Below are 22,507 nucleotides of genomic sequence, written 5' to 3'. Positions count from 1 at the left end.
CCCGGGCTGCGGACGCCGCGCCAGCTGGAGCTCTGCAGACCGCGGCTTCAGGCTGCCGCGGGCCAGCAAAACGGAGCGCTCCCCTACGGCTAGCCCCAGCGAGGGCTCGCCTGCTCCATGCCGAGAGTCTATGCTGCGCCCGCCACTGAAGCCCCGGGCGCGTCTCCGGGAAAGGCCGCGCCGATCCTTGCTGTTAGGCCATGGTGGAGGCGACATGGAAAAAATCGCCTCTCCGTGGAGGAGGCGACCAAAGCGGTTTCCCCCTTACTCCCCCACACAAGACACACAGAGAGACATTAAAAGCATACATTGAGACATACTAAAAAAACTAAAAAAGTGGCGAAAAAACGGACACGCTGCTGACAGGGCGCCGGCTTGCAGCGCCCCACCGACCGCTACACCGACATACTACCTAGAGTAGTGATGCATCTAGTTTTGGGGGCATCTCAGAAAATGTATGATCAGATTTTTAATAAGGTAGAATGGTCAAGGTTTTATCGAATCATGAGACCAAGTGGGCCCTGTCACACGGGAAGCTTGGTTCCCTAAGGCAATATTTGACCACTCACCCGTTCCCCAAAGCAACCCGTTCCAACGCAATATTCCACCACTCACCCATAGCATCCAACTGTGCAGGCGCAGCTCATTTCCCCTCATCCCCAACACTCCCTCCCTTTCACCCTCCCTCTTCGCTCTCCGCTCCCCCACTCCTCACCTCTCCTATCGCACTCTCCCACTAAACACAATGTTTAAATAATATTTCTCCTCCTCCCCTCACCCACCCTCCCTCTCCTTACAACAATGAAACAAATCTCTCATTACATTGGGTGGAACACTGTAGATGGGCAGTTTATGTAAATTAGATCTCATTGTGATGTCATTGTCGGGTGGAGCACTGTTCACCGGTGTTTATGAAAATGAGTTCCCATTATGACTGCCACTGCAACTGCAGTGTTCAAGTCATTCTTTCTCAAACTGGGTTTTGTAAAGTTAAAAATATGAATAAAGTAAAATATAACATCAATCTGAACTTGTTGAAAACACACCACAGGACAATAGTGAGTAAGGTGGTGGAAAAATTGTAGTGCTATTGTGTACCATTTAGGCGTAATTTCAGGGTCTCACTCACCAATCCAAATAAACAAGATGAGAGTTTTAGTAATATACTAGACCAAGTGCAGACCCGTTGGGTCTGTTTCCCCAACGGCGTTTGCGGGGGGGGGGGGGGGGGGGGGGGGGGGGGGGGGGGAAAGGAGCCGAAATGGAAAAGATGTCGGCGATTCAGCTTTCCCCCTTATCCTTAAACTTTGACCCCTTGTTCTGGTCTTCCCCAACATCCGGAACAATCTTTCTGCATCTAGCCTGTCCAACCTCTTAAGAATTTTATACGTTTCTATAAGATACCCCCTCAATCTTCTAAAATCTAGCGAGTACAAGGCGAGTCTATCCAGTCTTTCTTCATATGAAAATCCTGACATTCCAGGAATCAGTCTGGTGAACCTTCTCTGTACTGTCACTATGGCAACGATGTATTTGAGCATTGGGCATTGTGACATCACACAATGGAACGTTCACCATGGGCTTGTGCTCCTGCAAAGGCATATGTAAATAAATCCATTCCGATTGGACATCTGTGAGCATTGGGCATTGTGACATCACACGATGGAACGTTCAGCTGGGGCTGGGGCTGGTGCTGATTCTATGGGTGAGAAGCCAGTTTAGTTTTGAAATATTGGGAGGGGGGGGGGGGGGAAGGATTTGATTAAAAACGTGTACGTAAACACGACGAAATGTAATGAGGTACGGATACTTAGAAAGAAAAGTGAAATCTCTACCGAAATGGATAAGATGTCGGCGATTCTGCGTCTGGTTTCGGAGTTGCAGAGAATCAAAGGAAGAAATGCGGCCGGAAGCCGTACATGTAAATGGATCCATTCCGATTGGACGTCTGCGAGCGTCGGGCATTGCGATTGGACGTCTGCGAGCATTGGGCATTGTGACATCGCACGGCGGGAACGAATCGAAAGGCAGCCGGGCGGATGGGACGAGAGTTTTATATATTAACTAGACCAAGTGCAGACCCGTTGGGTCTGTTTCCCCAACGGCGTTTTGCGGGGGGGGGGTGGGGGGGCTGTGGCATCAAACTCACATTAACCACCCCCCAAACACACAGGTGGGGGGAGGGGGGATGTGAAGAGGGGAGGGAGGGGAGAGGAGGTGGAGGAAACGGGACAGATTTGGGAGGGAAAGGAGAGCGGGGTAGGGGGTGAGAGAGGGGGATGGGGAGAGAGATGTGGGGGAGGGGGAGGATGGGGAGGAGGGAGGAATGGGGAGAGGGGTGGGGAGAGAGGGGAAAGAGTGGGGAGGGAGAGTGGAGGGGGAAGGGGGAGAGGTGGAAGAGTGGGGAGGGAGGTGGAGAGGGGTAGGGGGAGTGATGGAAGAGGGACAGAGGGGTAGGAGGAAGGGGGCGGGTGGAGAGAGGGAAGGGGGTGGCGCAGAGAGGGAAGGGGGGTGGGGGAGAGAGGGGTGGGTGGGACAGGGAGAGGGGTGATGAGAGGGAAACATAGAACCATTGAAATTAAGTGCAGGAGTAGGCCATTCGGCCCTTCGAGCCTGCACCACCATTCAATATGATCGTGGCTGATCATCCAACTCAGTATCCTGTACCTGCCTTCTCTCCATACCCCCTGATCCCTTTAGCCACAAGGGCCACATCTAACTCCCTCTTAAATACAGCCAATGAACAGGCCTCAACTACCTTCTGTGCCAGTGAATTCCAGATTCACCACTCTGTGTGAAAAATGTTTTTTTCATCTCGGTCCTAAAAGATTTACCCCTTATCCTTAAACTGTGACCCCTTGTTCTGGACTTCCCCAACATCTGGAACAATCTTCCTGCATCTAGCCTGTCCAACCCCTTAAGAATTTTGTACGTTTCTATAAGATACCCCCTCAATCTTCTAAATTCTAGCATGTACAAGCCGAGTCTATCCAGTCTTTCGTCATATGAAAGTCCTGACATCCCAGGAATCAGTCTGGTGAACCTTCTCTGTACTCCCTCTATGGCAACAATGTATTTGAACATTGGGCATTGTGACATCACACAATGGAACGTTCACCAAGTGCTTGTGCTCCTGCAAAGGTATATGTAAATGAATCCATTCCGATTGGACATCTGTGAGCATTGGGCATTGTGACATCACACGATGGAACGTTCACCAGGGGCTGGTGCTGATTCTATGGGTGAGAAGCCAGTTTAGTTTTGAAATATTGGCGGGGGGGGGGAAGGATTTGATTAAAAACGTGTACGTAAACACGACGAAATGTAATGAGGTGCGGATACTTAGAAAGAAAAGTGAAATCTCTACCGAAATGGAAAAGATGTCGGCGATTCTGCGTCTGGTTTCGGAGTTGCAGAGAATCAAAGGAAGAAATGCGGCCGGAAGCCGTACATGTAAATGGATCCATTCCGATTGGACGTCTGCGAGCGTCGGGCATTGCGATTGGACGTCTGCGAGCATCGGGCATTGTGACATCGCACGGCGGGAACGAATCGAAAGACAGAAAGGCAGCCGGACGGATGTCGGACGGATGGGACGAGAGTTTTATATATTATAATAGAAGATAGATAGATAGATAGATAATACACATGGCTGCCATTCAACCAAAAATGCATATCATCTTTTCACAGGAATCCAGTCAGTCATTACCGTGCTCTTTCCACATCAGTCTGGGACTTTCTCTTACTTGCAAACATCTATCCAATACCTTTTAAAACTCATAGTTGAATCAGCATCCACTACACTTTTATGCAGCACATTCCAAATCACAACTATTCACTACTTAAAAATACTCCCAAGTTAGCTCCCAAGTAAGATCAAAACTGCAAATAACTTTCCAGATTTATTCCCAACAATGCCCTACATAACTCAAGCATAATCTTGTATTCATTTTCCACAGAATAAATAATATCCTAATTTCCTGCAGTATCCGAATACCTGTATTTCATGGACCTGGCACTGACACCCGATCAGCTGCATCTCAGAGCACTACATTCTTTCACCATTTGGAATATACGCATTTATTAAACAAAAAATCCAGGTAAATTCAGTTTTCCACCTAATATCTATTTGTTAGGCACTTGTAAATTATGTAAATCATCACATCTTATCAAATCCTTTCTGGAAATTTAGGCACAGCACATCCAAGGGGTCTTCTTTATCAATACCACATTACTTCTTTAAAGAACTCCAATATATTGGTCAAACATGATTTCCTTTTCACAATCATGTTGATTTTGTTTGACTACCCTGAACTTTTATAAATGTCCCATTATAATGCCTTCAGTGATGCCTTTGGTCATGGGGAAAATCTTAAATTAAGCTTATTGGCCTGTAATTTGAAAAACAAAAATGCTGCAGGTGCTGGAAATTTGAATTAAAGGTATAAAATGTTGGAAACACTTTTCAGTTCAGATAGAATCTGCGAAAAGAGAAACAGCTGAAGTTTCAGAATCTGAAGTTGACATCTCCTTTTCTGCTTTCAGTCTCCCATTTAGAATAAAGGTGTTTATTTGCTATCATTCAATCTAATAGAACCTTTTCTAAATCTAGGGAATTTTGGAAAATCAAAATCAGTATGCTATTTATTTAAGAATCACCCCCTTTAAGACCCTAAGATAAAGCCATAAAGGCCTGCATATTTGTCAGTTTGCTGCACCAACAATTTTTCTGTTGATGGTAATTTTCTTGCATTACTATTTCGGGATTGTTGCTTGTATCCTCTACAGTGTAGACCAATACAAACCGTTTAATTCATCAGACTCCTCCTCGTGTTCCACCAGTAATTCTCCAGGCTTGCTTTCTATAGGAAATGTCCATTGGTTAACTCTTTCTTAAATAACTATAGAAGTTCTCACCATCCCAACATGATACATGTTCTCCAGAGATGCTACCAACCCACTGAGTTACTCTAGTACTTTGCGCATATTCAATTTTGTTTTTATATTTAAAACCATTCAGATGTTTTTGTTTCTAATTTGAAGATGGAGTTACATTCTTAAATAATTTGTCCTTATTTTTTGACCCGAATAAAACTTAGCAATAATTCGAGGCCTAAACATAAATAGTATTCAAAAAGATCAAAAAATTCTAAACCTTACCAGTTATGTAAGGCAAGATTTCTTCAGGTACTTCAGAGCTTTGCTGTGTCACATGAAAATGACAACTGATCTTTCCAGAAAACTCCTTTGCTAGGTTTATGATATTTCTCTGGAAAACAAGTCGATTGCATAAAATGATTAAATAAGTAACCTCAGTGGAAAAAGGAGAAATGTGTTCAGAAATCTACAATGGACTAAAGTGAAACAAAAAGGAATGCCTTCCATCCCAAGTCAATAAACCCGTGGAAAAGTACTTCAAAATCAGTGCAGCAAATATGGCAACTTCAAAATAATCTTGGGAAACCTATAGAATCAGATTTATGGCAGTTTAGTAATTATGATACAGGACTAGCAACCCAGGAGCCATATATTCAAATCCTAATTAAGGTAATTGGTTGAAGATTAATGGAGTAAATTAGTTTATTTATGAGTTGATTGTGAAAAGTGTTAGATTATTAAACTTCACTAATGACCATGAGGCAAGACTATCCATACCCATGTTTCCTGACAACACCATTACAGTTGCCACTGAAGTGACCCAACAAATCACTGGGCTGTAAAGTTATCAGCAAATAAAATGAGTTTCACCTCTTTTCTCAAGTTAAAGAATTTGACCCTGTCAACATTCAGCACAATAATAAAATGTAAGCATCTCAGGAGAAAAAGTGCTGCCATTTTTTCTGTACTTAGCTATGATCTGATTGTTCATTTTCACCAAACACACAAAATGGTATCAAGAAACATGAAGGAAAAGAGAATAAAATGCTTTCAATTGCTAATACTTAATTAAAAGATTATTGCTGATAACAGAGCATTGTCAAGCTGCACATTTGTCAATACATTTTCACCAGGTTTAATTGAAGTGGAGATTTTAGAACATTCTTCTAATCGCTTAATAAATTTAATCAAGACCTTTTCTTCCATTAGGGCGAATTTTGTCAGGTATATCTTCATGGAGAAGCAATCAAGGATGGTCCAGGAGAATGATTAATTTGAAAAGTTCACTTCTCTGGCCTTAACCATTTTTGGCATTTATACAACTCCAAATGTTTTGCTATTCGATTCAAAACTGTTCCAACTGTTATTAGTTGTATCAGTGAAATTAAATTCAACAAACTTGTCTACTTCAAAACACTAAGGTACACAAAAATGCTGGAGAAACTCAGCGGGTGCAGCAGCATCTATGGAGCGAAGGAAATAGGCAACGTTTCGGGCCGAAACCTTTCTTCAGAATTCGACAGTTTTGAATCGAATAGCAAAACATTTGGAGTTGTATAAATGCCAAAAATGGTTAAGGCCAGAGAAGTGAACTTTTCAAATTAATCACCTTCTACTTCAAAACACTCACTGCTTTTGTGACAAGTAGTAAATTAAAAAGTTATTTTTTTGTGCCAAGGTGTTGCTAATAGTAACGTGCATTTAGATTGGAAATAAAGCTGTGCAAATTCACAAGTCAATACATCATACATTAAAAGATCACAGAAACTGTATTTATTACAAAACATATGGTTGTTTACACACTGAAGCATAAAGCTGCAAGAGCAATTTAAAGAAAAAAGTTGGCATTCCATATCTTTACTTATACAAGAATAGCAACCAATTCAAAATTTGTAAGACTAGATTCATAACCATCAGGCACACAGCAGTTCCTGCCGCTGCCTTATAGCTTCAGGGATTGGGGTTTGAACCCAATATCCACTGTCAATGTGGGGTTTGTTCATTCTCCTTATGACTTCATGGGTTTCTGCCATGTCTTCTGGTTTCATCCTTCAGCCCAAGATATAACCACCTATGAACTTTCATATGTTTTTGTAGGTTATATCATTACTGTAGATGACCACTGTGTCTGATAATGGCACAAAAGAACCAAAGGGAATATAGATTCAGTGTTATATACTATGGAAACAAGCCCTTCAGCCCAATTTGCCCATGCCAACCAAGATGCCCCATCTACGCTAGTTCTATTGACCCATGTTTGGCCCTTTTCTCACTTTGTACCTGTCCAAATGTATTTTAAATATTATTATAGTACCTGCTCAAACTACCTTCTCTGACAGCTTGTTTCATATGGCCTCTTTGAGCAAAAGTTGTATTTGTCCCATAATCATTCATGTTATCATCTGTGCTAACTGGTACCACATGTTCACATTTGTAAAATTGCAATTCTCACCCTGAGCCCACTGTAGTTTTCCAACAATCTTCCTGAATGCACACGTTTGCACAAACACTGCATGTTCTTATTATTCTTGAAATTAGTCTCACATCCCATATTTAATCAATTAAAACTGCCTACCTTCCCATTCTGAAATGTCAACTAATATTGTAGTTTTACCAAACATGGTTGCTGATATACCTTTTTCTAAGGCCTCTTCTCTTACCTCCTGATTAATCCTGAATTCCAACCAGCACATCAAATATAAAATGAATCTCAATCTGGCGAATCATCATTGTTTATTTATGAGAACTACTGGTGAGGGCTCAATGGTTCTTTATTGTCACGTATGTATTGCACAGTGGAATTCTTGCAACCGTCATCATATATTTACAAAAGAAAGCAAGTTCAAAGTCTGAAATGTGCACATACTGGATGTATCGGAGCACCCCCGCAATCCAGATGGCCTCCCACATCTCCCTTGACTAGTTCGGCCGCCAACCAATGCCCCTCTCCTCCCCCGACCAACTGTGTCCCGGGCGGCACCTTCTACAGCAGACTTTGAAAGAGCTGGATGCAATATCCTCTCCTACCGGCTCACTCCTTGTGTCCTCATCACCAGCAGCTCCCTCTTCCACGACTCTCTGGTCTTCGGGGCAGAGCTCAACGGCTTCTGATCTTCCTCTATAGGCAGTCGCCTGGCACGGCGAACCAGACCTGTCTTTGTACTCGGCAGCTACCTGGTCCGTCCTTGAGCTCAGCGGTGGGACGGGAACTTTCGCTGGGGCGTTAATATTTATAATTTTTCATGGAACCCAAGTAATCAGAGAAGTAGACCAGTTGGCCCGTTGAATCTGCTCCACAATTCAATAAAATCATGATTTTGGCCTCAACTCCAGTTTCACGTTATAGTCCTCATCCATAAACAACTAACATTTGGTCATCTCGCCTGAACACTCAATACTCTCTCCCTAAACCTTCCTGCTTTGATGCATTTTGTATTACCTTAAGGCATCTTAAAATTATTTTTGATTGAATGCAACAGTTTGTGTTTTAAAATGAAAATTATATGTCATTGTAAATCTAAAGCAACTGATTATTATTATTATTATTATTATTATTATTTTTTTAAACAGTACTATAGAAGGTACACTCTGTATTTAGACTTTAACTAATTTGATTTGGAGGTGCTTAAACACACATTTTTTTTTTTTACCTGACCGGACAACATTTCAAAAGAAAGTAAAAAGTGGCAACAACCACATCAAGTAGGCTCGATGGGCCAAATGGCCTAATTCTACTCCTACAACTTGTTTGTGAACTTAATATAATTTTGCTGTGAAATCCTTAAACCTGCGCTGTTAAGGAGAGATGGAGTAACAAATGTGGTAAAAAATATAGGGGTACACGGTTGTATCTGGAAGAAATGTGAAATTAACCCTATGTATTTTAACCGTAGTATTAAATGCTTGCAAAAGGTAGATGGAAAGGTAGTAATTTATTCAAATAAAACAGGAACAAAAAATACAGAACCACAAAATGCCACAAACAAGCAATTACAGATAATGAAGCATCAAAGGAATTTTAAAGCATGGGAATAATTGACCAGATGGCATCATTGCCTTTATGTGAATAGTTCAGAGCAAACTACTAAATAAAATGTTGAAATTCCACTAGAAGCATTACGCTTCTAATTCATGGCCAGGGAAATTTCATTAAGCACAAACTTAATAGACTGCTAAACTGCATTAAATATCGTAAACAAAGTCTATCTTATTGTCTGCTGTAAGTCAATTTAAAGATCCACAGTGTCCATCAATCATTGGACTACACCAGCTGCAGATTCACACTGCGATTATGAAAATGTAAAAAAATATTAAAAGGATTTTCTAACCTTGAAAAGCATCTCTTCGGTGTTCTTAGCACTGAAGTAGATCTGTACCGATCCTGGCTTGTATTTACAATGCTCCGTTCCTTGTAATCTGTGGAGATCAGCAGCGTGCAAGAGTATAGAATACAAGGGATTTATGCCCACACCACCTGCAACCAATAATAGATCCACCGGAGAATCTGAAGGTCGAGGGTCAAAGAAGAAATCACCTCCTACACGAAGAGTTACCTCCGAACCAATCTCACACTAAGAAAGAAATAAAATTATTTGTTAAGGAAAGTTTTATTTTTTTTTTTTAATTGCCACTTTTGGGAACGTTCTATTGGAAAACCAAATTACATCCTAAATATTTATTGTCTTTTAAAAAGGTTCATCATATTATTGAAAAATGAATTAAGAAGTTAAATGTTATAATATTTTTCAGTCAGCAATATGTGATCAATATATTTTTTTGTAATTTGTAATAAAAGCGTTCTTTGGCAGTCTACGTACCAAGATGGCACTGAACAAAGTATAAACATAGAAACATAGCTCCCGGGGATTTGGAAGCAACAGCAACAAAGAGAAGCAGGAGAAAGCACTGATTGGCTCTAGCCCGAGTGGGAGGAGAGTTGGAAGAGAGTCAGAGGGGGAAAACAGTTGAAAAGGAGAGGCAAAGCACAGGCAGACTTTACTCAGAGCTCCCATGGATTTTGAAGCAACAGCAACAAAGAGAAGCAGGAGAAAGCACTGATTGGCTCTAGCCCGAGTGGGAGGAGAGTTAGAAGTGAGTCAGAGGGGGAAAACAGTTTAAAACTGAGGAATTTAGTTTGTAAATTGGTAAATTAGGCAATTTATCAGTCAATATAAGCAGGACGGCTCTTAGGGAGCGGCAGTGAGGGAAGTGCCCTGTGAGAAAAGTGCGAGTCTTTGGCTCGAGAGTCAGTGCCATGTGAGAAAAGTGCGAGTTTTTGGCTCGAGAGTCTTTGGTGAGGAGGCTACGCAAAACGCTGGAGAGGGAAAGACGAAAGAAGGAGATGTCAAGCAAGCTGATTCAGTGTGATGCTTGCAGTATGTGGGAGTTCAAGGACACTGCTGGTGCTTCTGGCTGCTGCAAATGTGAGAAGTGCATCCAGGTACAGCTCCTGAAGGACTGTGTTGGGGAACTGGAGAAGCAAGTGGATGACCTCCGGTTCGTCAGAGAAACTGAATTGTTCCTCGACAAGTCGTACAGTAAGATTGTTACACCTAAGGTACTGGAAGAGAGAAGGTGGGTGACGGTGAAAAAGGAAGGGAGACATGGAATGCAAAGGTCCCCGGGTGTTGTACCTCTTGTGAACAGGTTCACCCACTTAGAAGCTGTCGGGACAGAAGACGTTATCACACTGAGCGGCGGACTGGCTTGCGAAGCAAAAAGGGTTGGTGAGCCAAAACCAATGAGGCCAACGTCAGGCAACTACATTGTAGTTGGAGACTCCATTGTGAGAGGTACGGACAGGGGTTTCTGCAGGAACAGACGTGATTCGAGGATGGTGTGCTGCCTTCTTGGTGCCAGGATGTCACGGACAGAGTGCAGAAAATCCTCAAGAGCGAAGGTGAACAGCCGGAAGTGGTAGTGCATGTCGGCACAAACGATGTCGGAAAGAAGGGGATGAATATTCTGCAGCGTGACATTAGAGAGCTCGGAAAAATGCTGAAAAGCAGGACCTCCAGGGTTATCTCCGGTTTGCTTCCAGTTCCTCGTGCTGGCGAGAGCAGGAACAGGGAGATACGGGACCTGAATGTGTGGCTGAGGAACTGGTGCAAGTGGCAGGGATTTTGATTCTTAGATCACTGGGATCTGTTTGGGAGTAAGGGGGAACTACAAAAGGGACGGATTGCATCTTAACAGGTGGGGGACCAGCATTCTGGCAGGCAGGTTTGCCACTGCTACACGGGTGGTTTTAAACTGAATAAGGGGGGGTGGGGTGTCAAATGGGATAGTCGAGGACGGAGTTAAAGGGAAAGAGAGTAAAGGGATGGTTAATGACCCCAGAATTAATGGGAAAGGAAGCTCACAAAGGGATAGGAGAGTATGGCCAAGTGTAATAGGGATCAATGTGAAAGGTGAGATGCGTAAGGGATTAAAAGTATTGTATATGAAGGCGCGATGTATAAGAAGTAAAGTAGATGAGCTTGAGGCTCTGAGGTTGGTAGATATGACATTGTGGGGATTACTGAGACGTGGCTGCAGGAGGATCGGGCCTGGGAACTTAATATTCAGGGTTATACATCCTATAGAAAGGACAGGCAGGTGGACAGAGGAGGGAGGGGTAGCTCTGCTAGTGAGGGATGGAATTCAGTCCCTTGCAAGGGAAGACATAGGGACTGACGAGGTAGAATCACTGTTGATTGAGTTGAGGAATTGTAAAGGCAAGAAGACACTAATTGGTGTTATCTACAAACCCCCAAATAGTAGCCCGGATGTAGGGTGTAAGTTGCAGCAGGAGTTAAAACTGGCATGTAACAAAGGTAATGCTACTACGGTGATGGGGGATTTCAATATGCAGGTAGACTGGGAAAATCAGGTTGGTTCAGGACTCCAAGAAAGAGAGTTTGTAGAATGCCTCCGAGATGGATTCTTAGAGCAGCTTGTAATGGAGCCGACCAGAGAAAAGGCAATCCTGGATTTAGTGTTGTCCAATGAACCAGATATGATAAGAAAACTCGAGGTAAAGGAACCGCTTGGAGGTAGTGGAGGTAATATGATTAGTTTTAATCTGCAATTTGAGAAGGAGAAGGTTAAATCGGAAGTGTCAGTGATGCAGTTGAACAAAGGGGACCATGAAGGCATGAGAGGGGAGCTGGCCAAGGTAGACTGGAAAGGGATCCTAGCAGGAATGACGGTGGAACAGCAATGGCAGGAATTTCTGGGCATAATCCAGAAGACGCAGGATCATTTCATTCCAAAACAGAAGAAAGATTCTAAGGGAAGTAGGAGGCAACCGGGCCTGACAAGAGAAGTTAGGGATAGATTAAAACTAAAAGAAAAGATGTATAACACAGCAAAGAGTAGCCGGAAGCCAGAGGATTGGGAAACTTTCATAGGACAACAGAAGGAAACAAAACAGGCAATACGGGCTGAAAAGATGAAGTACGAAGGGAAGCTGGCCAGGAATATAAAGGAGGACAGTAAAAGCTTCTTTAGATATGTTAAGGGAAAAAGAGTAGCAAAGTCAAATGTGGGTCCCTTGAAGGCAGACACGGGTAAAATTATTATGGGCAACAAGGAAATAGCAGAAGAGTTGAATAGGTACTCTTAGGGAAGTGTCTTCCCTAAGGAAGACACAAACAATCTCCCAGATGTACTGGAGGACAGAGGATCTAAGGGGGTAGAGGAACTGAAAGAAATTTTCATTAGGCGAGAAATAGTATTGGGTAGGCTAATGGGACTGAAGGATGATAAATCCCCTGGGCCTGATGATCTGCATCCCGGGTCCTCAGGGAGGTGGCTCTAGAAATAGTGGATGCATTGGTGATCTTTTTCCAATGTTCAATAGATTCAGGAGCAGTTCCTGTGGATTGGAGGATAGCTAATGTTATCCCACTTTTCAAGAAAGGAGTGAGAGAGAAAACGGGGAATTTAAGACCACTTAGCCTGACCGGTGGTGGGAAAGATGCTGGAGTCAATTATTAAAGAGGTAATAATAGGGCATTTGGATAGCAGTAAAAGGATTAGTCCAAGTCAACATTGATTTATGAAAGGGAAATCATGCTTGACTAATCTTCTGGAATTTTTTGAGGATGTGACAAGTAAAATGGATGAAGGGGTGCCAGTGGATGTAGTGTATCTAGACTTTCAGAAAGCCTTTGATAAGATCCCGCATGGGAGACTGGTGACTATAATTAGAACACATGGTATTGGGGGTAGGGTGTTGACATGGATAGAAAATTGGTTGGCAGACCGGAAGCAAAGAGTAGGAGTGAACGGGTCCTTTTCAGAATGGCAGGCAGTGGCGAGTGGAGTGCCACAAGGCTCGGTGTTGGGGCCGCAACTGTTTACCATATATATTAATGATTTGGAAGAGGGAATTAGGAGCAACACTAGCAAGTTTGCGGATGACACAAAGCTGGGTGGCAGTGTGAACTGTGAAGAGGATGTTAGGAGGTTGCTGGGTGACCTGGCCAAGTTGAGTGAGTGGGCAAATGCGTGGCAGATATAGTATTATAAAGATAAATGTGAGGTTATCCACTTTGGCGGCAAAAACAAGGGGGCAGATTATTATCTCAATGGGGTTAGGTTGGGTGAGGGGGAGGTGCAGTGAGACCTGGGCGTCTTTGTACACCGGTCACTGAAAGTTGGCTTACAGGTACAGCAGGCAGTGAAGAAAGCTAATGGAATGTTGGCCTTCATAACAAGAGGATTTCAGTATAGGAGTAAAGAGGTTTTTCTACCCAGAGAGTTGTGAATTTATGGAATTCCCTGCCACAGAGGGCAGTGGAGGCCAAATCACTGGATGGATTTAAGAGAGAGTTAGATAGAGCTCTAGGGGCTAGTGGAGTCAAGAGATATGGGGAGAAGGCAGGCACGGGTTATTGATAGGGGACGATCAGCCTTGATCACAATGAATGGCGGTGCTGGCTTGAAGGGCCGAATGGCCTCCTCCTGCACCTATTTTCTATGTTTCTATGAGCAAAATTAGGCCAGTCGGCGCATCAAGTCAAATCCGCCATTCAATCATGGCTGATCTAGCTTCTCCTCTTAACCCCGTAACCCCCAACACCCCCAATGACTACCACTCTGTAGTTCTAACACCGACCATAATGAAGTGCTTTGCAAGATGGGTAATGGCCCATATCTGCACCAGTCTTCTGCATAATCTAGATGAACTTAAAGCTCGACTTACCTGTCTTAGGGAACCGAGGGACTTCTCAGTTTTTCAGAAACAGACATGTTTCTTTAAAACAGTGACTGTGTCATTCAGCCCAGAGGCTTCTCGTTACACCAAATGGACTGCACGGCATCCTTGGGCAAGGTTATGGACGGAAGGGTCTGCTTTATAATTAACTAATGGTGATCGGATATGATGGTCCTGGCGTGCTCCCATTCCCCAGAACTGTAATATCTTATGGTGAAGTATTGTCCTTACATCTGTGCGGGAATTCACTTTGGCTATCCTGACAGTGGTCTACACCCCAACCTAGGCCGATGCTAAGCTTGAACTTGAGGAACTATACACTGTCACCAATAGCCTGGAAACAAAGTACCCCTGGGACTTGTTCATAATAGGCTGGAAGTTCAATCAGGCCAAGCTCAAGAGCATGCTGCCAAAATATCATCAGCACTGCTCCTGTCCAACCAGAGGCCCAAACACCCTCGTCCACTGCCACACAGCCATCAAAAACACATACCGCTTCATTCCCAGACTGCATTTTGGTAAATCTGACTGTGCTTCTATTCCCTGCTTACAAGCAGAAGCTGAAGTGGGAGAATCCTGTACAGAATGTTGTGCAGTGTGGGTCTGAGGAAACAGATGAGATACTTTGCAACTGCTTCACTCAAATTTACTCCAAAATAGAGAATCAACTCTTTGCCCACTACCAGGTGAAGTCCAAGTCTGCATAATTTACGTCAAGCGATCCTGAACGGTATTAAAAAAAACTACAGCCATCGGAGAATCATTCAGGACGCCACGGTGGATTTCAGACTAAGCTGGTGATCTGAGGCATCTTTGTCTGGATAGCAACTGCTCTGCTCTTGATTGCCTGAACTGCAGAACATAGCAAGTTCATTATATCTTTATGGCACATTACAACTGAAAGGCTGGAAGTATCGTCAAGGATACCTGCTACCTAGGTAGTTCTATCTTCAGAGAGAAGATCCAGGAGCTTGAAAGCTCAGACATCCAAAGAACAGCTTTTTTCCTTCTGCTTTCAAATTCCTGAACCAGTCACCTCTTTCATAGTTCCTTTCTTTAATTGGATAGCATGCAACAGAAGCTTGTCATGTGTACTGAGGTGCAATGAAAATAAACTAAACTTCCCACAGAAAACTCATTCAGGTATTCTATTATTGTACCGTAATGTCTTTTTGCAGTACTTTGGATTGCACTATAATCTTGGCCATTCTGCTTTTTTTGCTCATCATTAGTCTGTGTATACTATTAATTTCACAAGGAATTTCATTGTACCCTGGTGTATACAATATACTAATCCAAATCTGACTAACCTCTGCATTCTGGTAGTGAAATGGTGGTATAGCACCAGCTAGTGGTAATATAATGTATATGCATTGGAACCTGGAGCTCCTGCTGACATAATTTAAATTTTTGAATTCATAGAAAGAAGACATGAAATATCGAATAGGCTTCTTTGTCGGGTTATTTGTATTTTATAAATATTTTAAAATGAGGACTAGACTCTGTAGTACTGTTATTAGTGACACAATCTTAACATTTGTCCAGCATCAATATGCAAACAAGAGAAAATCTACTGAATAGATATTTGGTTCAAATAACCTTCATCACTTTTAACATCGCACTTTGAATACGTGAAACAATGTATAAATATCTAGCACAGCAAATAATAAAAATACCATTCAAATTTACTGCAAAATAGAGAACCAACTACCTTTATGAACAGCTGCCATACAAAAGCTGGCACTCCTTCAATCATTACACATAATACGATTCTTCTTCTTCTATTACATGCTAGAAAAACTCTTAATGCACAAGTAATTGATCAACCTGAATTAATAAACTTGAGAGGTAAACTTCTCAAATAAAAATAAAAAACTGGTAATTCAGCAGTTAAGGAATATATGTCAAGGCAGCATGATATGGCACAAAAACAAGTGTTGGAGGAACTCAGTAGACCAGGCATCAATTGTAATGGCACAGGGATGGTTGATGTTTCAACCATTCTTCTTCCACAGATGTTGCCGAACCCTCAGAGTTCCTCCAGCAGCTTGATTTTGGTTCCGATGATCTCAGGTTGATGATCTTTCATAAGACTATAATCCCACCATCGCAGGCCAGCTAAATTGATTCGTTCCAGATTATATAAAATGATTGGGTGAGTCACAAGAACATGAGATGAGGTGCTCCAAAATAGCCGTACTTGTCGTTTACCTGTTTGAACCTCAAGTCAACAATGTTGGATGATTTGTCCAGAAGGACAAATGCATTATGACCAATTACCCCATCAGACTACTCAAAATCATAGTCAAAGCAATGGAAAACAGCACTCACTAACCTGCCTACTGATGTATTATTTAATATATGCCAGGAACATCAAACCATCAGTGCATCCTAGTCGAAATATGGAGAATGCAGTTCAATTCCTGGGTAGGAGAGACAGTTACTGCCCTTGTCATCAAGACAAGATTTGTTGAAGTGTGCATTAAGAAGCCTTCGCTGAAGTCAATGTAGATCAGGAGAAAACAGTCCATGGATTAGTTTCACTACTGGCACAAAAGAAAAAGAGTAGTGGTTGTATAAAACCAATCAATTCAGTCCACTGCATGAGTTCCTCAAGATATTGTCAGAGGCCCAACATCATTAAATGATTGCAATTCCTGTTCTTATTATGCAGATAATGAAGCAATCCACACAGCAAGCAAGCAATATTCATTGTCAGATTGGAAAATCTAATAACTTCACCTACAGGTTTAATATTTGTACCATCATTGAATCCATGAACATCAACATCATATGGTCACCATTTACCAGAAACTTAACTGGATAATGATATCTCATCAGCTAGCGTGCAGTCCTGACCTCCTATCTACATCATTGGAGACCTTTAAACTATCTTTAATCGGACTTCAATGTTGTATCTTTGCACTAAATGTTGTACTCTTTATCCTTTATCTTTGCACTGTTGACAGCCTGATTATATTCATGTAAAGTCTTTATTTTGACTGGATGGCACACAAAAGCTTTTCACTGTACCTCAGTACACGTGACAATAATAAACTAAACTAAATGCAAGGAGCAATACTACAAGAGCAGGTAACGCAGAGCGTGTCTTAGCACCTTTGCCAAGCACCCTCCCGCATTTTTTTCTACCATTAATAAGCACAAATTTAAGGATGTGATGGATTACTCTCTTTTGTCTGGATGAGTGGAGCTCCAACAACACAGCTGAAGACAAAACATCCTGCATAATTGGCATCATATGGGATGCAGAAGCTAATGAACGGCACACAACTACATTTTTAAGAATAATCAGGAATATTGGGAAAACCTACATCTTGTTAATCAGTCAGTAACAACAAACTACAAATTGATAAGCAGCATTAATCAGTGGCAATTGTAAATGCAAATTTAAAAGAAAACAATAAAAACTGCCAGAGAAATCCCTGATCCAAAATGATGTCTGCCCATTTCCCCCCTACAGATGCTGCCCGACTTGCTGAGTTTTTCTCGAGGTTTGTTTTTTGCTCAAGATTCCAGCATCTGCAATTTTGCACCTCCAAAAAAATCTGAACACTAATTTCAAATAATCCCCGCCATTTAGTACACTATTTAGTTTTTTTAAACTTAAATGAAATACAATTACAGCTCTGATCAGTTACTCAAAGAATAGGTTTTAACTCATCAATAAATTATTTCCCCCCAAACTATAAAACAAATAAACAAATGTATTTAGTTACCTGTGAATGAATCCAGTGGGCAGGAGGATGCTTGCTGTATTTTACTGCCAGCTCCATCACACCTTCTCTCTCCAATTGCCCCGGACTTGAACAGATGGAAAATCCACCAACTTTAGATATGCCAGGAATAAAGAAGTCTACCCTTAAATTAAAAAAAGGGTACTCTCTATTAAATCAAAGGAATACAACACTAAACAAGGAACCATGGGATATTAAAATATTTGATTAATATGTTTTTACATATGGTAGAATGTTTCAGAAATTAATAATTTTGACCTTTGAAATTTTGATAGATACAATTAGATGCATCTGATAAGAGATACCAATGAAACCCATCCCTTATTCTACCAAATATACAAATGCAGGAAGAGAGCTGGTGTTTAACAATTGCTTATGAAAAGACTACTAGCTTAGGTTTTAATATGTCTGTACATGCAATTTGTGGAAGTAACCACAAAAGTTTTTATAAAGACTCAAAAAGTTCTGACTTCATATGTTGGACATCCTCAAAGATGTTGGATGGCACTAAAATTGTGCTTAATGGAATAAACAGAACAGATCTGGCTTGTTGAAACTGGGCATCATAGCGCAGTAGACCTTGTGGAAATGCACAGTTTCACGATATGCATATCCGTTATTCTACCATTATTATCACATGTTATGGGTGGGCAGTTTTTATTTTTTTTAAACCATTGACAAACCTTCCTCGCTCTTTACAAACACCACTAAACTTTCATTCATCACCATCCATAATGACTTCCAGCCTCTCACCTGCCTTGGTCCTGCATAGGATTCCACCCCTCTGAAAATCTAATTTAAACCCACCCGTATAGCATTAGCGAACCTGCCCGCCAGGATATTGGTTCCCCTCCAGTGTTAGTTGATTTTAGATCTGAACTGTTTGCAAACATAACCAATATAGAAAATGAGCAAGTTTAGTGGTGTTTGTAAAGAGCGAGGAAGGACAGTTGGGTTGAATTTAACTTATTTTAATGTAAGAGACCTGACGTGCAAGGCAGAGGAACTTGAGTATATGTGACGAGATCGTTGTAGCCATTGCAGAAAAATGGTTAAGAAAAGGACAGGACTGGCAGCTTAATGATCCAGGTTACAGATACTTCAGGTAGACAAATCTCCCATGCCTGATCAGATATATCCGAGGACACTCTGGGAAGCTAGAGAGGAAATTGCAGGTGCTCTGGCTGAGATTTATGAGTTGTCATTAAATACAGGCAGCAAATGTTGTGAGTCTATTTAAGAAGGTATGTATGCAATAGCCTAGGAACTATAGGGCAGCGAGTCTACCATCGGTTGTCATAAAGTTACTAAAGAGTATTCGGAGGGATAATATACACGTGCATTTAGATGGATGTGGGGTGATGAAAATAGTCAGCACAGTTTTGGTTATCAGACTGGAGGCCTGTGACTAGTGGTGTGCCTCTGGGTTCGGTACTAGGTACTAGGTGCCTCTGGGTTCGGTATTGCTGTTTGTCATCTATATCAATGATTTGGATGAGAACATACAAGGCATGATTAGCAAGTTTGCAGATGACACTAAAGTGGGTGGTATTGTAGATAGTAAGGATGGTTGTCAAAAAGTGCAGTAGGATCTGCAGGTGCGCTGAGGAATGGTTGATGGAATTTAATAGGGAGAAGTGAGAGGTGATGCATTTTGGGAAGTCTAATCAGGGAGAACCAACACAGTGAATTGTAGGGCTCTGGGGAGTGCTTTGAAGCAGAGGAATCTAGGAGTGCAGATACATAGTTCCTTGAAAGTGGTGCCACAGGTGGATAGGATGTTGTACAAGACATTGGGATGGCCACATTCAGAGTATTTGGTCACCCCGTGTAGGACCAATGTTGTCAAGCTGGAAAGAGTGCAGAGAAGATTTATGAGGATGTTGGCAGGACTCGAGGGCTTGAGCTATAGGGAAAGGTTATGCAGGCTAGGATTTTATTCCTTGGAGTGCAGGAGGTTGAGGGGTGATCTTATAGAGGTGTGTAATATCATGAGAGAGGATTTAGATTTATAGACCACTGGGATCTCTTCTGGGGTAGGGGTGACCTGTCCAAAACATAGAAAATAGGTGCAGGAGGCCATTCGGCCCTTCGAGCCAGCACCGCCATTCATTGTGATCATGGCTGATCGTATGTGATCATGGCTGATCGTTTGTGATCATGGCAAAAGGGACGGGTTACACCTTAACTGGGGGGGGGACCAACATTCTGGCAGGCAGGTTTGCTAGGGCTACACGTGTGGGTTTAAACTAAATAGTGGGGGGGAGGGATTGACAAATTGGGAATATAAAGATGGAGTTGAAGGGAAGTGACTACAGGAAAAATTACAAAAGATTCTCGAATTAATGGGAAGGAAAGCACGAGAAGGGACAACAGAGTAAGGTCAGGGTCAATTGCGAGCGGTGCGAGGGGGGAAGTGAATACGGAGGTCAAAGTGCTGTATATGAATGCGCGAAGTATAAGGAATAAAGTGGACGAGCTTGAGGCTCAGTTAGAAACTGGCAAGTATGATGTTGTGGGAATTACTGAGACATGGCTGCAAGAGGGAATATTCAGGGCTGGGAACTGAATATTCAAGGTATACCTCCAATCAATATGACAGACAGGTGGGCAGAGGGAGTGGGGTTGCCCAGTTGGTGAGGAATGAAATTCAGTCCTTTGCAAGGGGTGACATTGAAACAGGAGATGTGGTCAGTATGGATAGAACTAAGGAATTGCAAGGATAAAAAGACCCTACAGGCCCCCAAACAGTAGCCTGGACATAAGGCGCAAGTTGAATCGGGAGTTAAAATTGGCATGTAGCAAATGTAATGCTGTGGTTGTTATGGGAGATTTCAACATGCAGGTAGACTGGGAAAATCAGGTTGGCACTGGACCCCAAGAAAGGGACTTTGTAGAGTGCTTTCGTGATGGATTCTTAGAACAGCTTGTATTGGAGCCTACCAGGGAGAAGGCAATTCTGGATTAAGTGTTATGTAATGCACCGTATTTGATAAAGGACCTCAAGGTTAATGAGCCATTAGGAGGCAATTACCATAATATGGTCAGGTTTAACCTACAATTGGAGAGGGAGAAGAGTAGATCGGAGGTGTCAGTGTTGCAGTTGAATAAAGGGGACTATGGGGCCATGAGGGAGGAGCTGGCCAAAGTTGACTGGAAGGATACACTAGCAGGCATGACAGTGGAACAAAAATGGCAGGTGTTTCTAGGAATACTACAGAAGGTGCAGGATCAGTTCATTCCTAGGAGGAAGAAAAATTCCAAGGGGAGGAAGAAAGATTCCAAGGGGAGAAAGAGACGACCATGGCTGACAAGGGACGTCAGGGACAGTATAAAAATTAAAGCGAAGAAGTACAACGTGGCAAAGATGAGTGGGAAACTAGAGGATTGGGTAATGTTTAAAGAACAACAGAAGATAACCAAAAAGACAATACAGGGAGAAAAGATGAGGTACGAAGGTAAGCTAGCCAAGAATATAAAGCAGGATAGTAAAAGCTTCTTTAGGTATGTGAAGAGGAAAAAATTAGTTAAGACCAAAGTTGGACCCTTGAAGACCGAAAAAGGTGAATTTATTATGGGGAACAAGGAAATGGCAGATGAATTGAACAGGTACTTTGGATCTGTCTTCATTAAGGAGGACACAAACAATCTTCCTGATATAATAGTGGCCAGAGGATCTGGGGTGACGGAGGAACTGAAGGAAATCCACATTAGGCAGGAAATGGTGTTGGATAGACTGATGGGACTGAAGGCTGATAAATCCCCAGGGCCTGATGGTCTGCATCCCAGGGTACTTAAGGAAGTGGCTCTAGAAATCGTGGATGCATTTGTGATAATTTTCCAATGTTCTATAGACTCAGGATCAGTTCCTGTGGATTGGAGGGTAGCTAATGTTATCCCACTTTTTAAGAAAGGCGGGAGAGGGAAAACAGGGAATGATAGACCAGTTAGCCTGACATCGGTGGTGGGGAAGATGCTGGAGTCAATTATAAAAGATGACATAGCCAAACATTTGGATAGCAGTAACAGGATCGGTCCGAGTCAGCATGGATTTACGAAGGGGAAATCATGCTTGACTACTCTTCTGGAATTTTTTGAAGATTTAACTAGGAAAATGGACAAGGCAGAGCCAGTGGATGTAGTGTACCTGGACTTTCAGAAATCATTTGATAAGGTCCCACATAGGAGATTTGTGGGCAAAATTAGGGCACATGGTATTGGGGGGGTAGAGTGCTGACATGGATAGAGAAGTGGTTGGCAGACAGGAAACAAAGAGTAGGGATTAACGGGTCCCTTTCAGAATGGCAGGCAGTGACTAGTGGGGTACCGCAAGGCTCGGTGCTGGGACCGCAGCTATTTACAATATACATCAATGATTTGGATGAAGGGATTCAAAGTAACATTAGCAAATTTGCGGATGACACAAAGTGGGTGGCTATGAGAATGGGACAGGTTGGGGGAATGGGCAGATAATATGATAATAATATCTTTTATTGTCATTGCACATAGGTGCAACGAGATTTGGTATGCAGCTTCCATCCGATGTCATAACTTAAACAACTAAAATTTAGATACCCAGAGAAACATGATTTATAAAAAAGAACAGTAAAACAGTATAAAGTGCAAATAGGTCTGTGCCGGGTCGATGTGCGATGTGACCATCCGATGGAGA

The 22,507-nt window shown here is 42.3% G+C and overlaps 1 protein-coding gene across 2 annotated transcripts in view; it reads right to left on the bottom strand.

Annotated features, from left to right (window-relative positions):
• Positions 1-22,507, bottom strand: part of oxnad1 (oxidoreductase NAD binding domain containing 1) — a 44,274-nt gene that overhangs the window by 3,905 nt on the left and 17,862 nt on the right. For both annotated transcript variants that reach the window (XM_033050852.1, XM_033050859.1), the window contains exons 4-6: positions 17,818-17,959; positions 9,207-9,449; positions 5,161-5,269 (exon numbers count right to left, since the gene is read on the bottom strand). In XM_033050852.1, the coding sequence (XP_032906743.1) occupies positions 5,161-5,269; positions 9,207-9,449; positions 17,818-17,959 (494 nt within the window). The remainder of the gene's footprint in view (positions 1-5,160; positions 5,270-9,206; positions 9,450-17,817; positions 17,960-22,507) is intronic.

The sequence above is a fragment of the Amblyraja radiata genome, chromosome 2, assembly GCF_010909765.2.
Source record: "Amblyraja radiata isolate CabotCenter1 chromosome 2, sAmbRad1.1.pri, whole genome shotgun sequence".
Lineage (NCBI taxonomy): Eukaryota > Metazoa > Chordata > Chondrichthyes > Rajiformes > Rajidae > Amblyraja > Amblyraja radiata.
The sequence above is the reverse complement of the archived record's forward strand: the minus strand, read 5'-3'. Positions and strand labels throughout refer to the sequence as shown.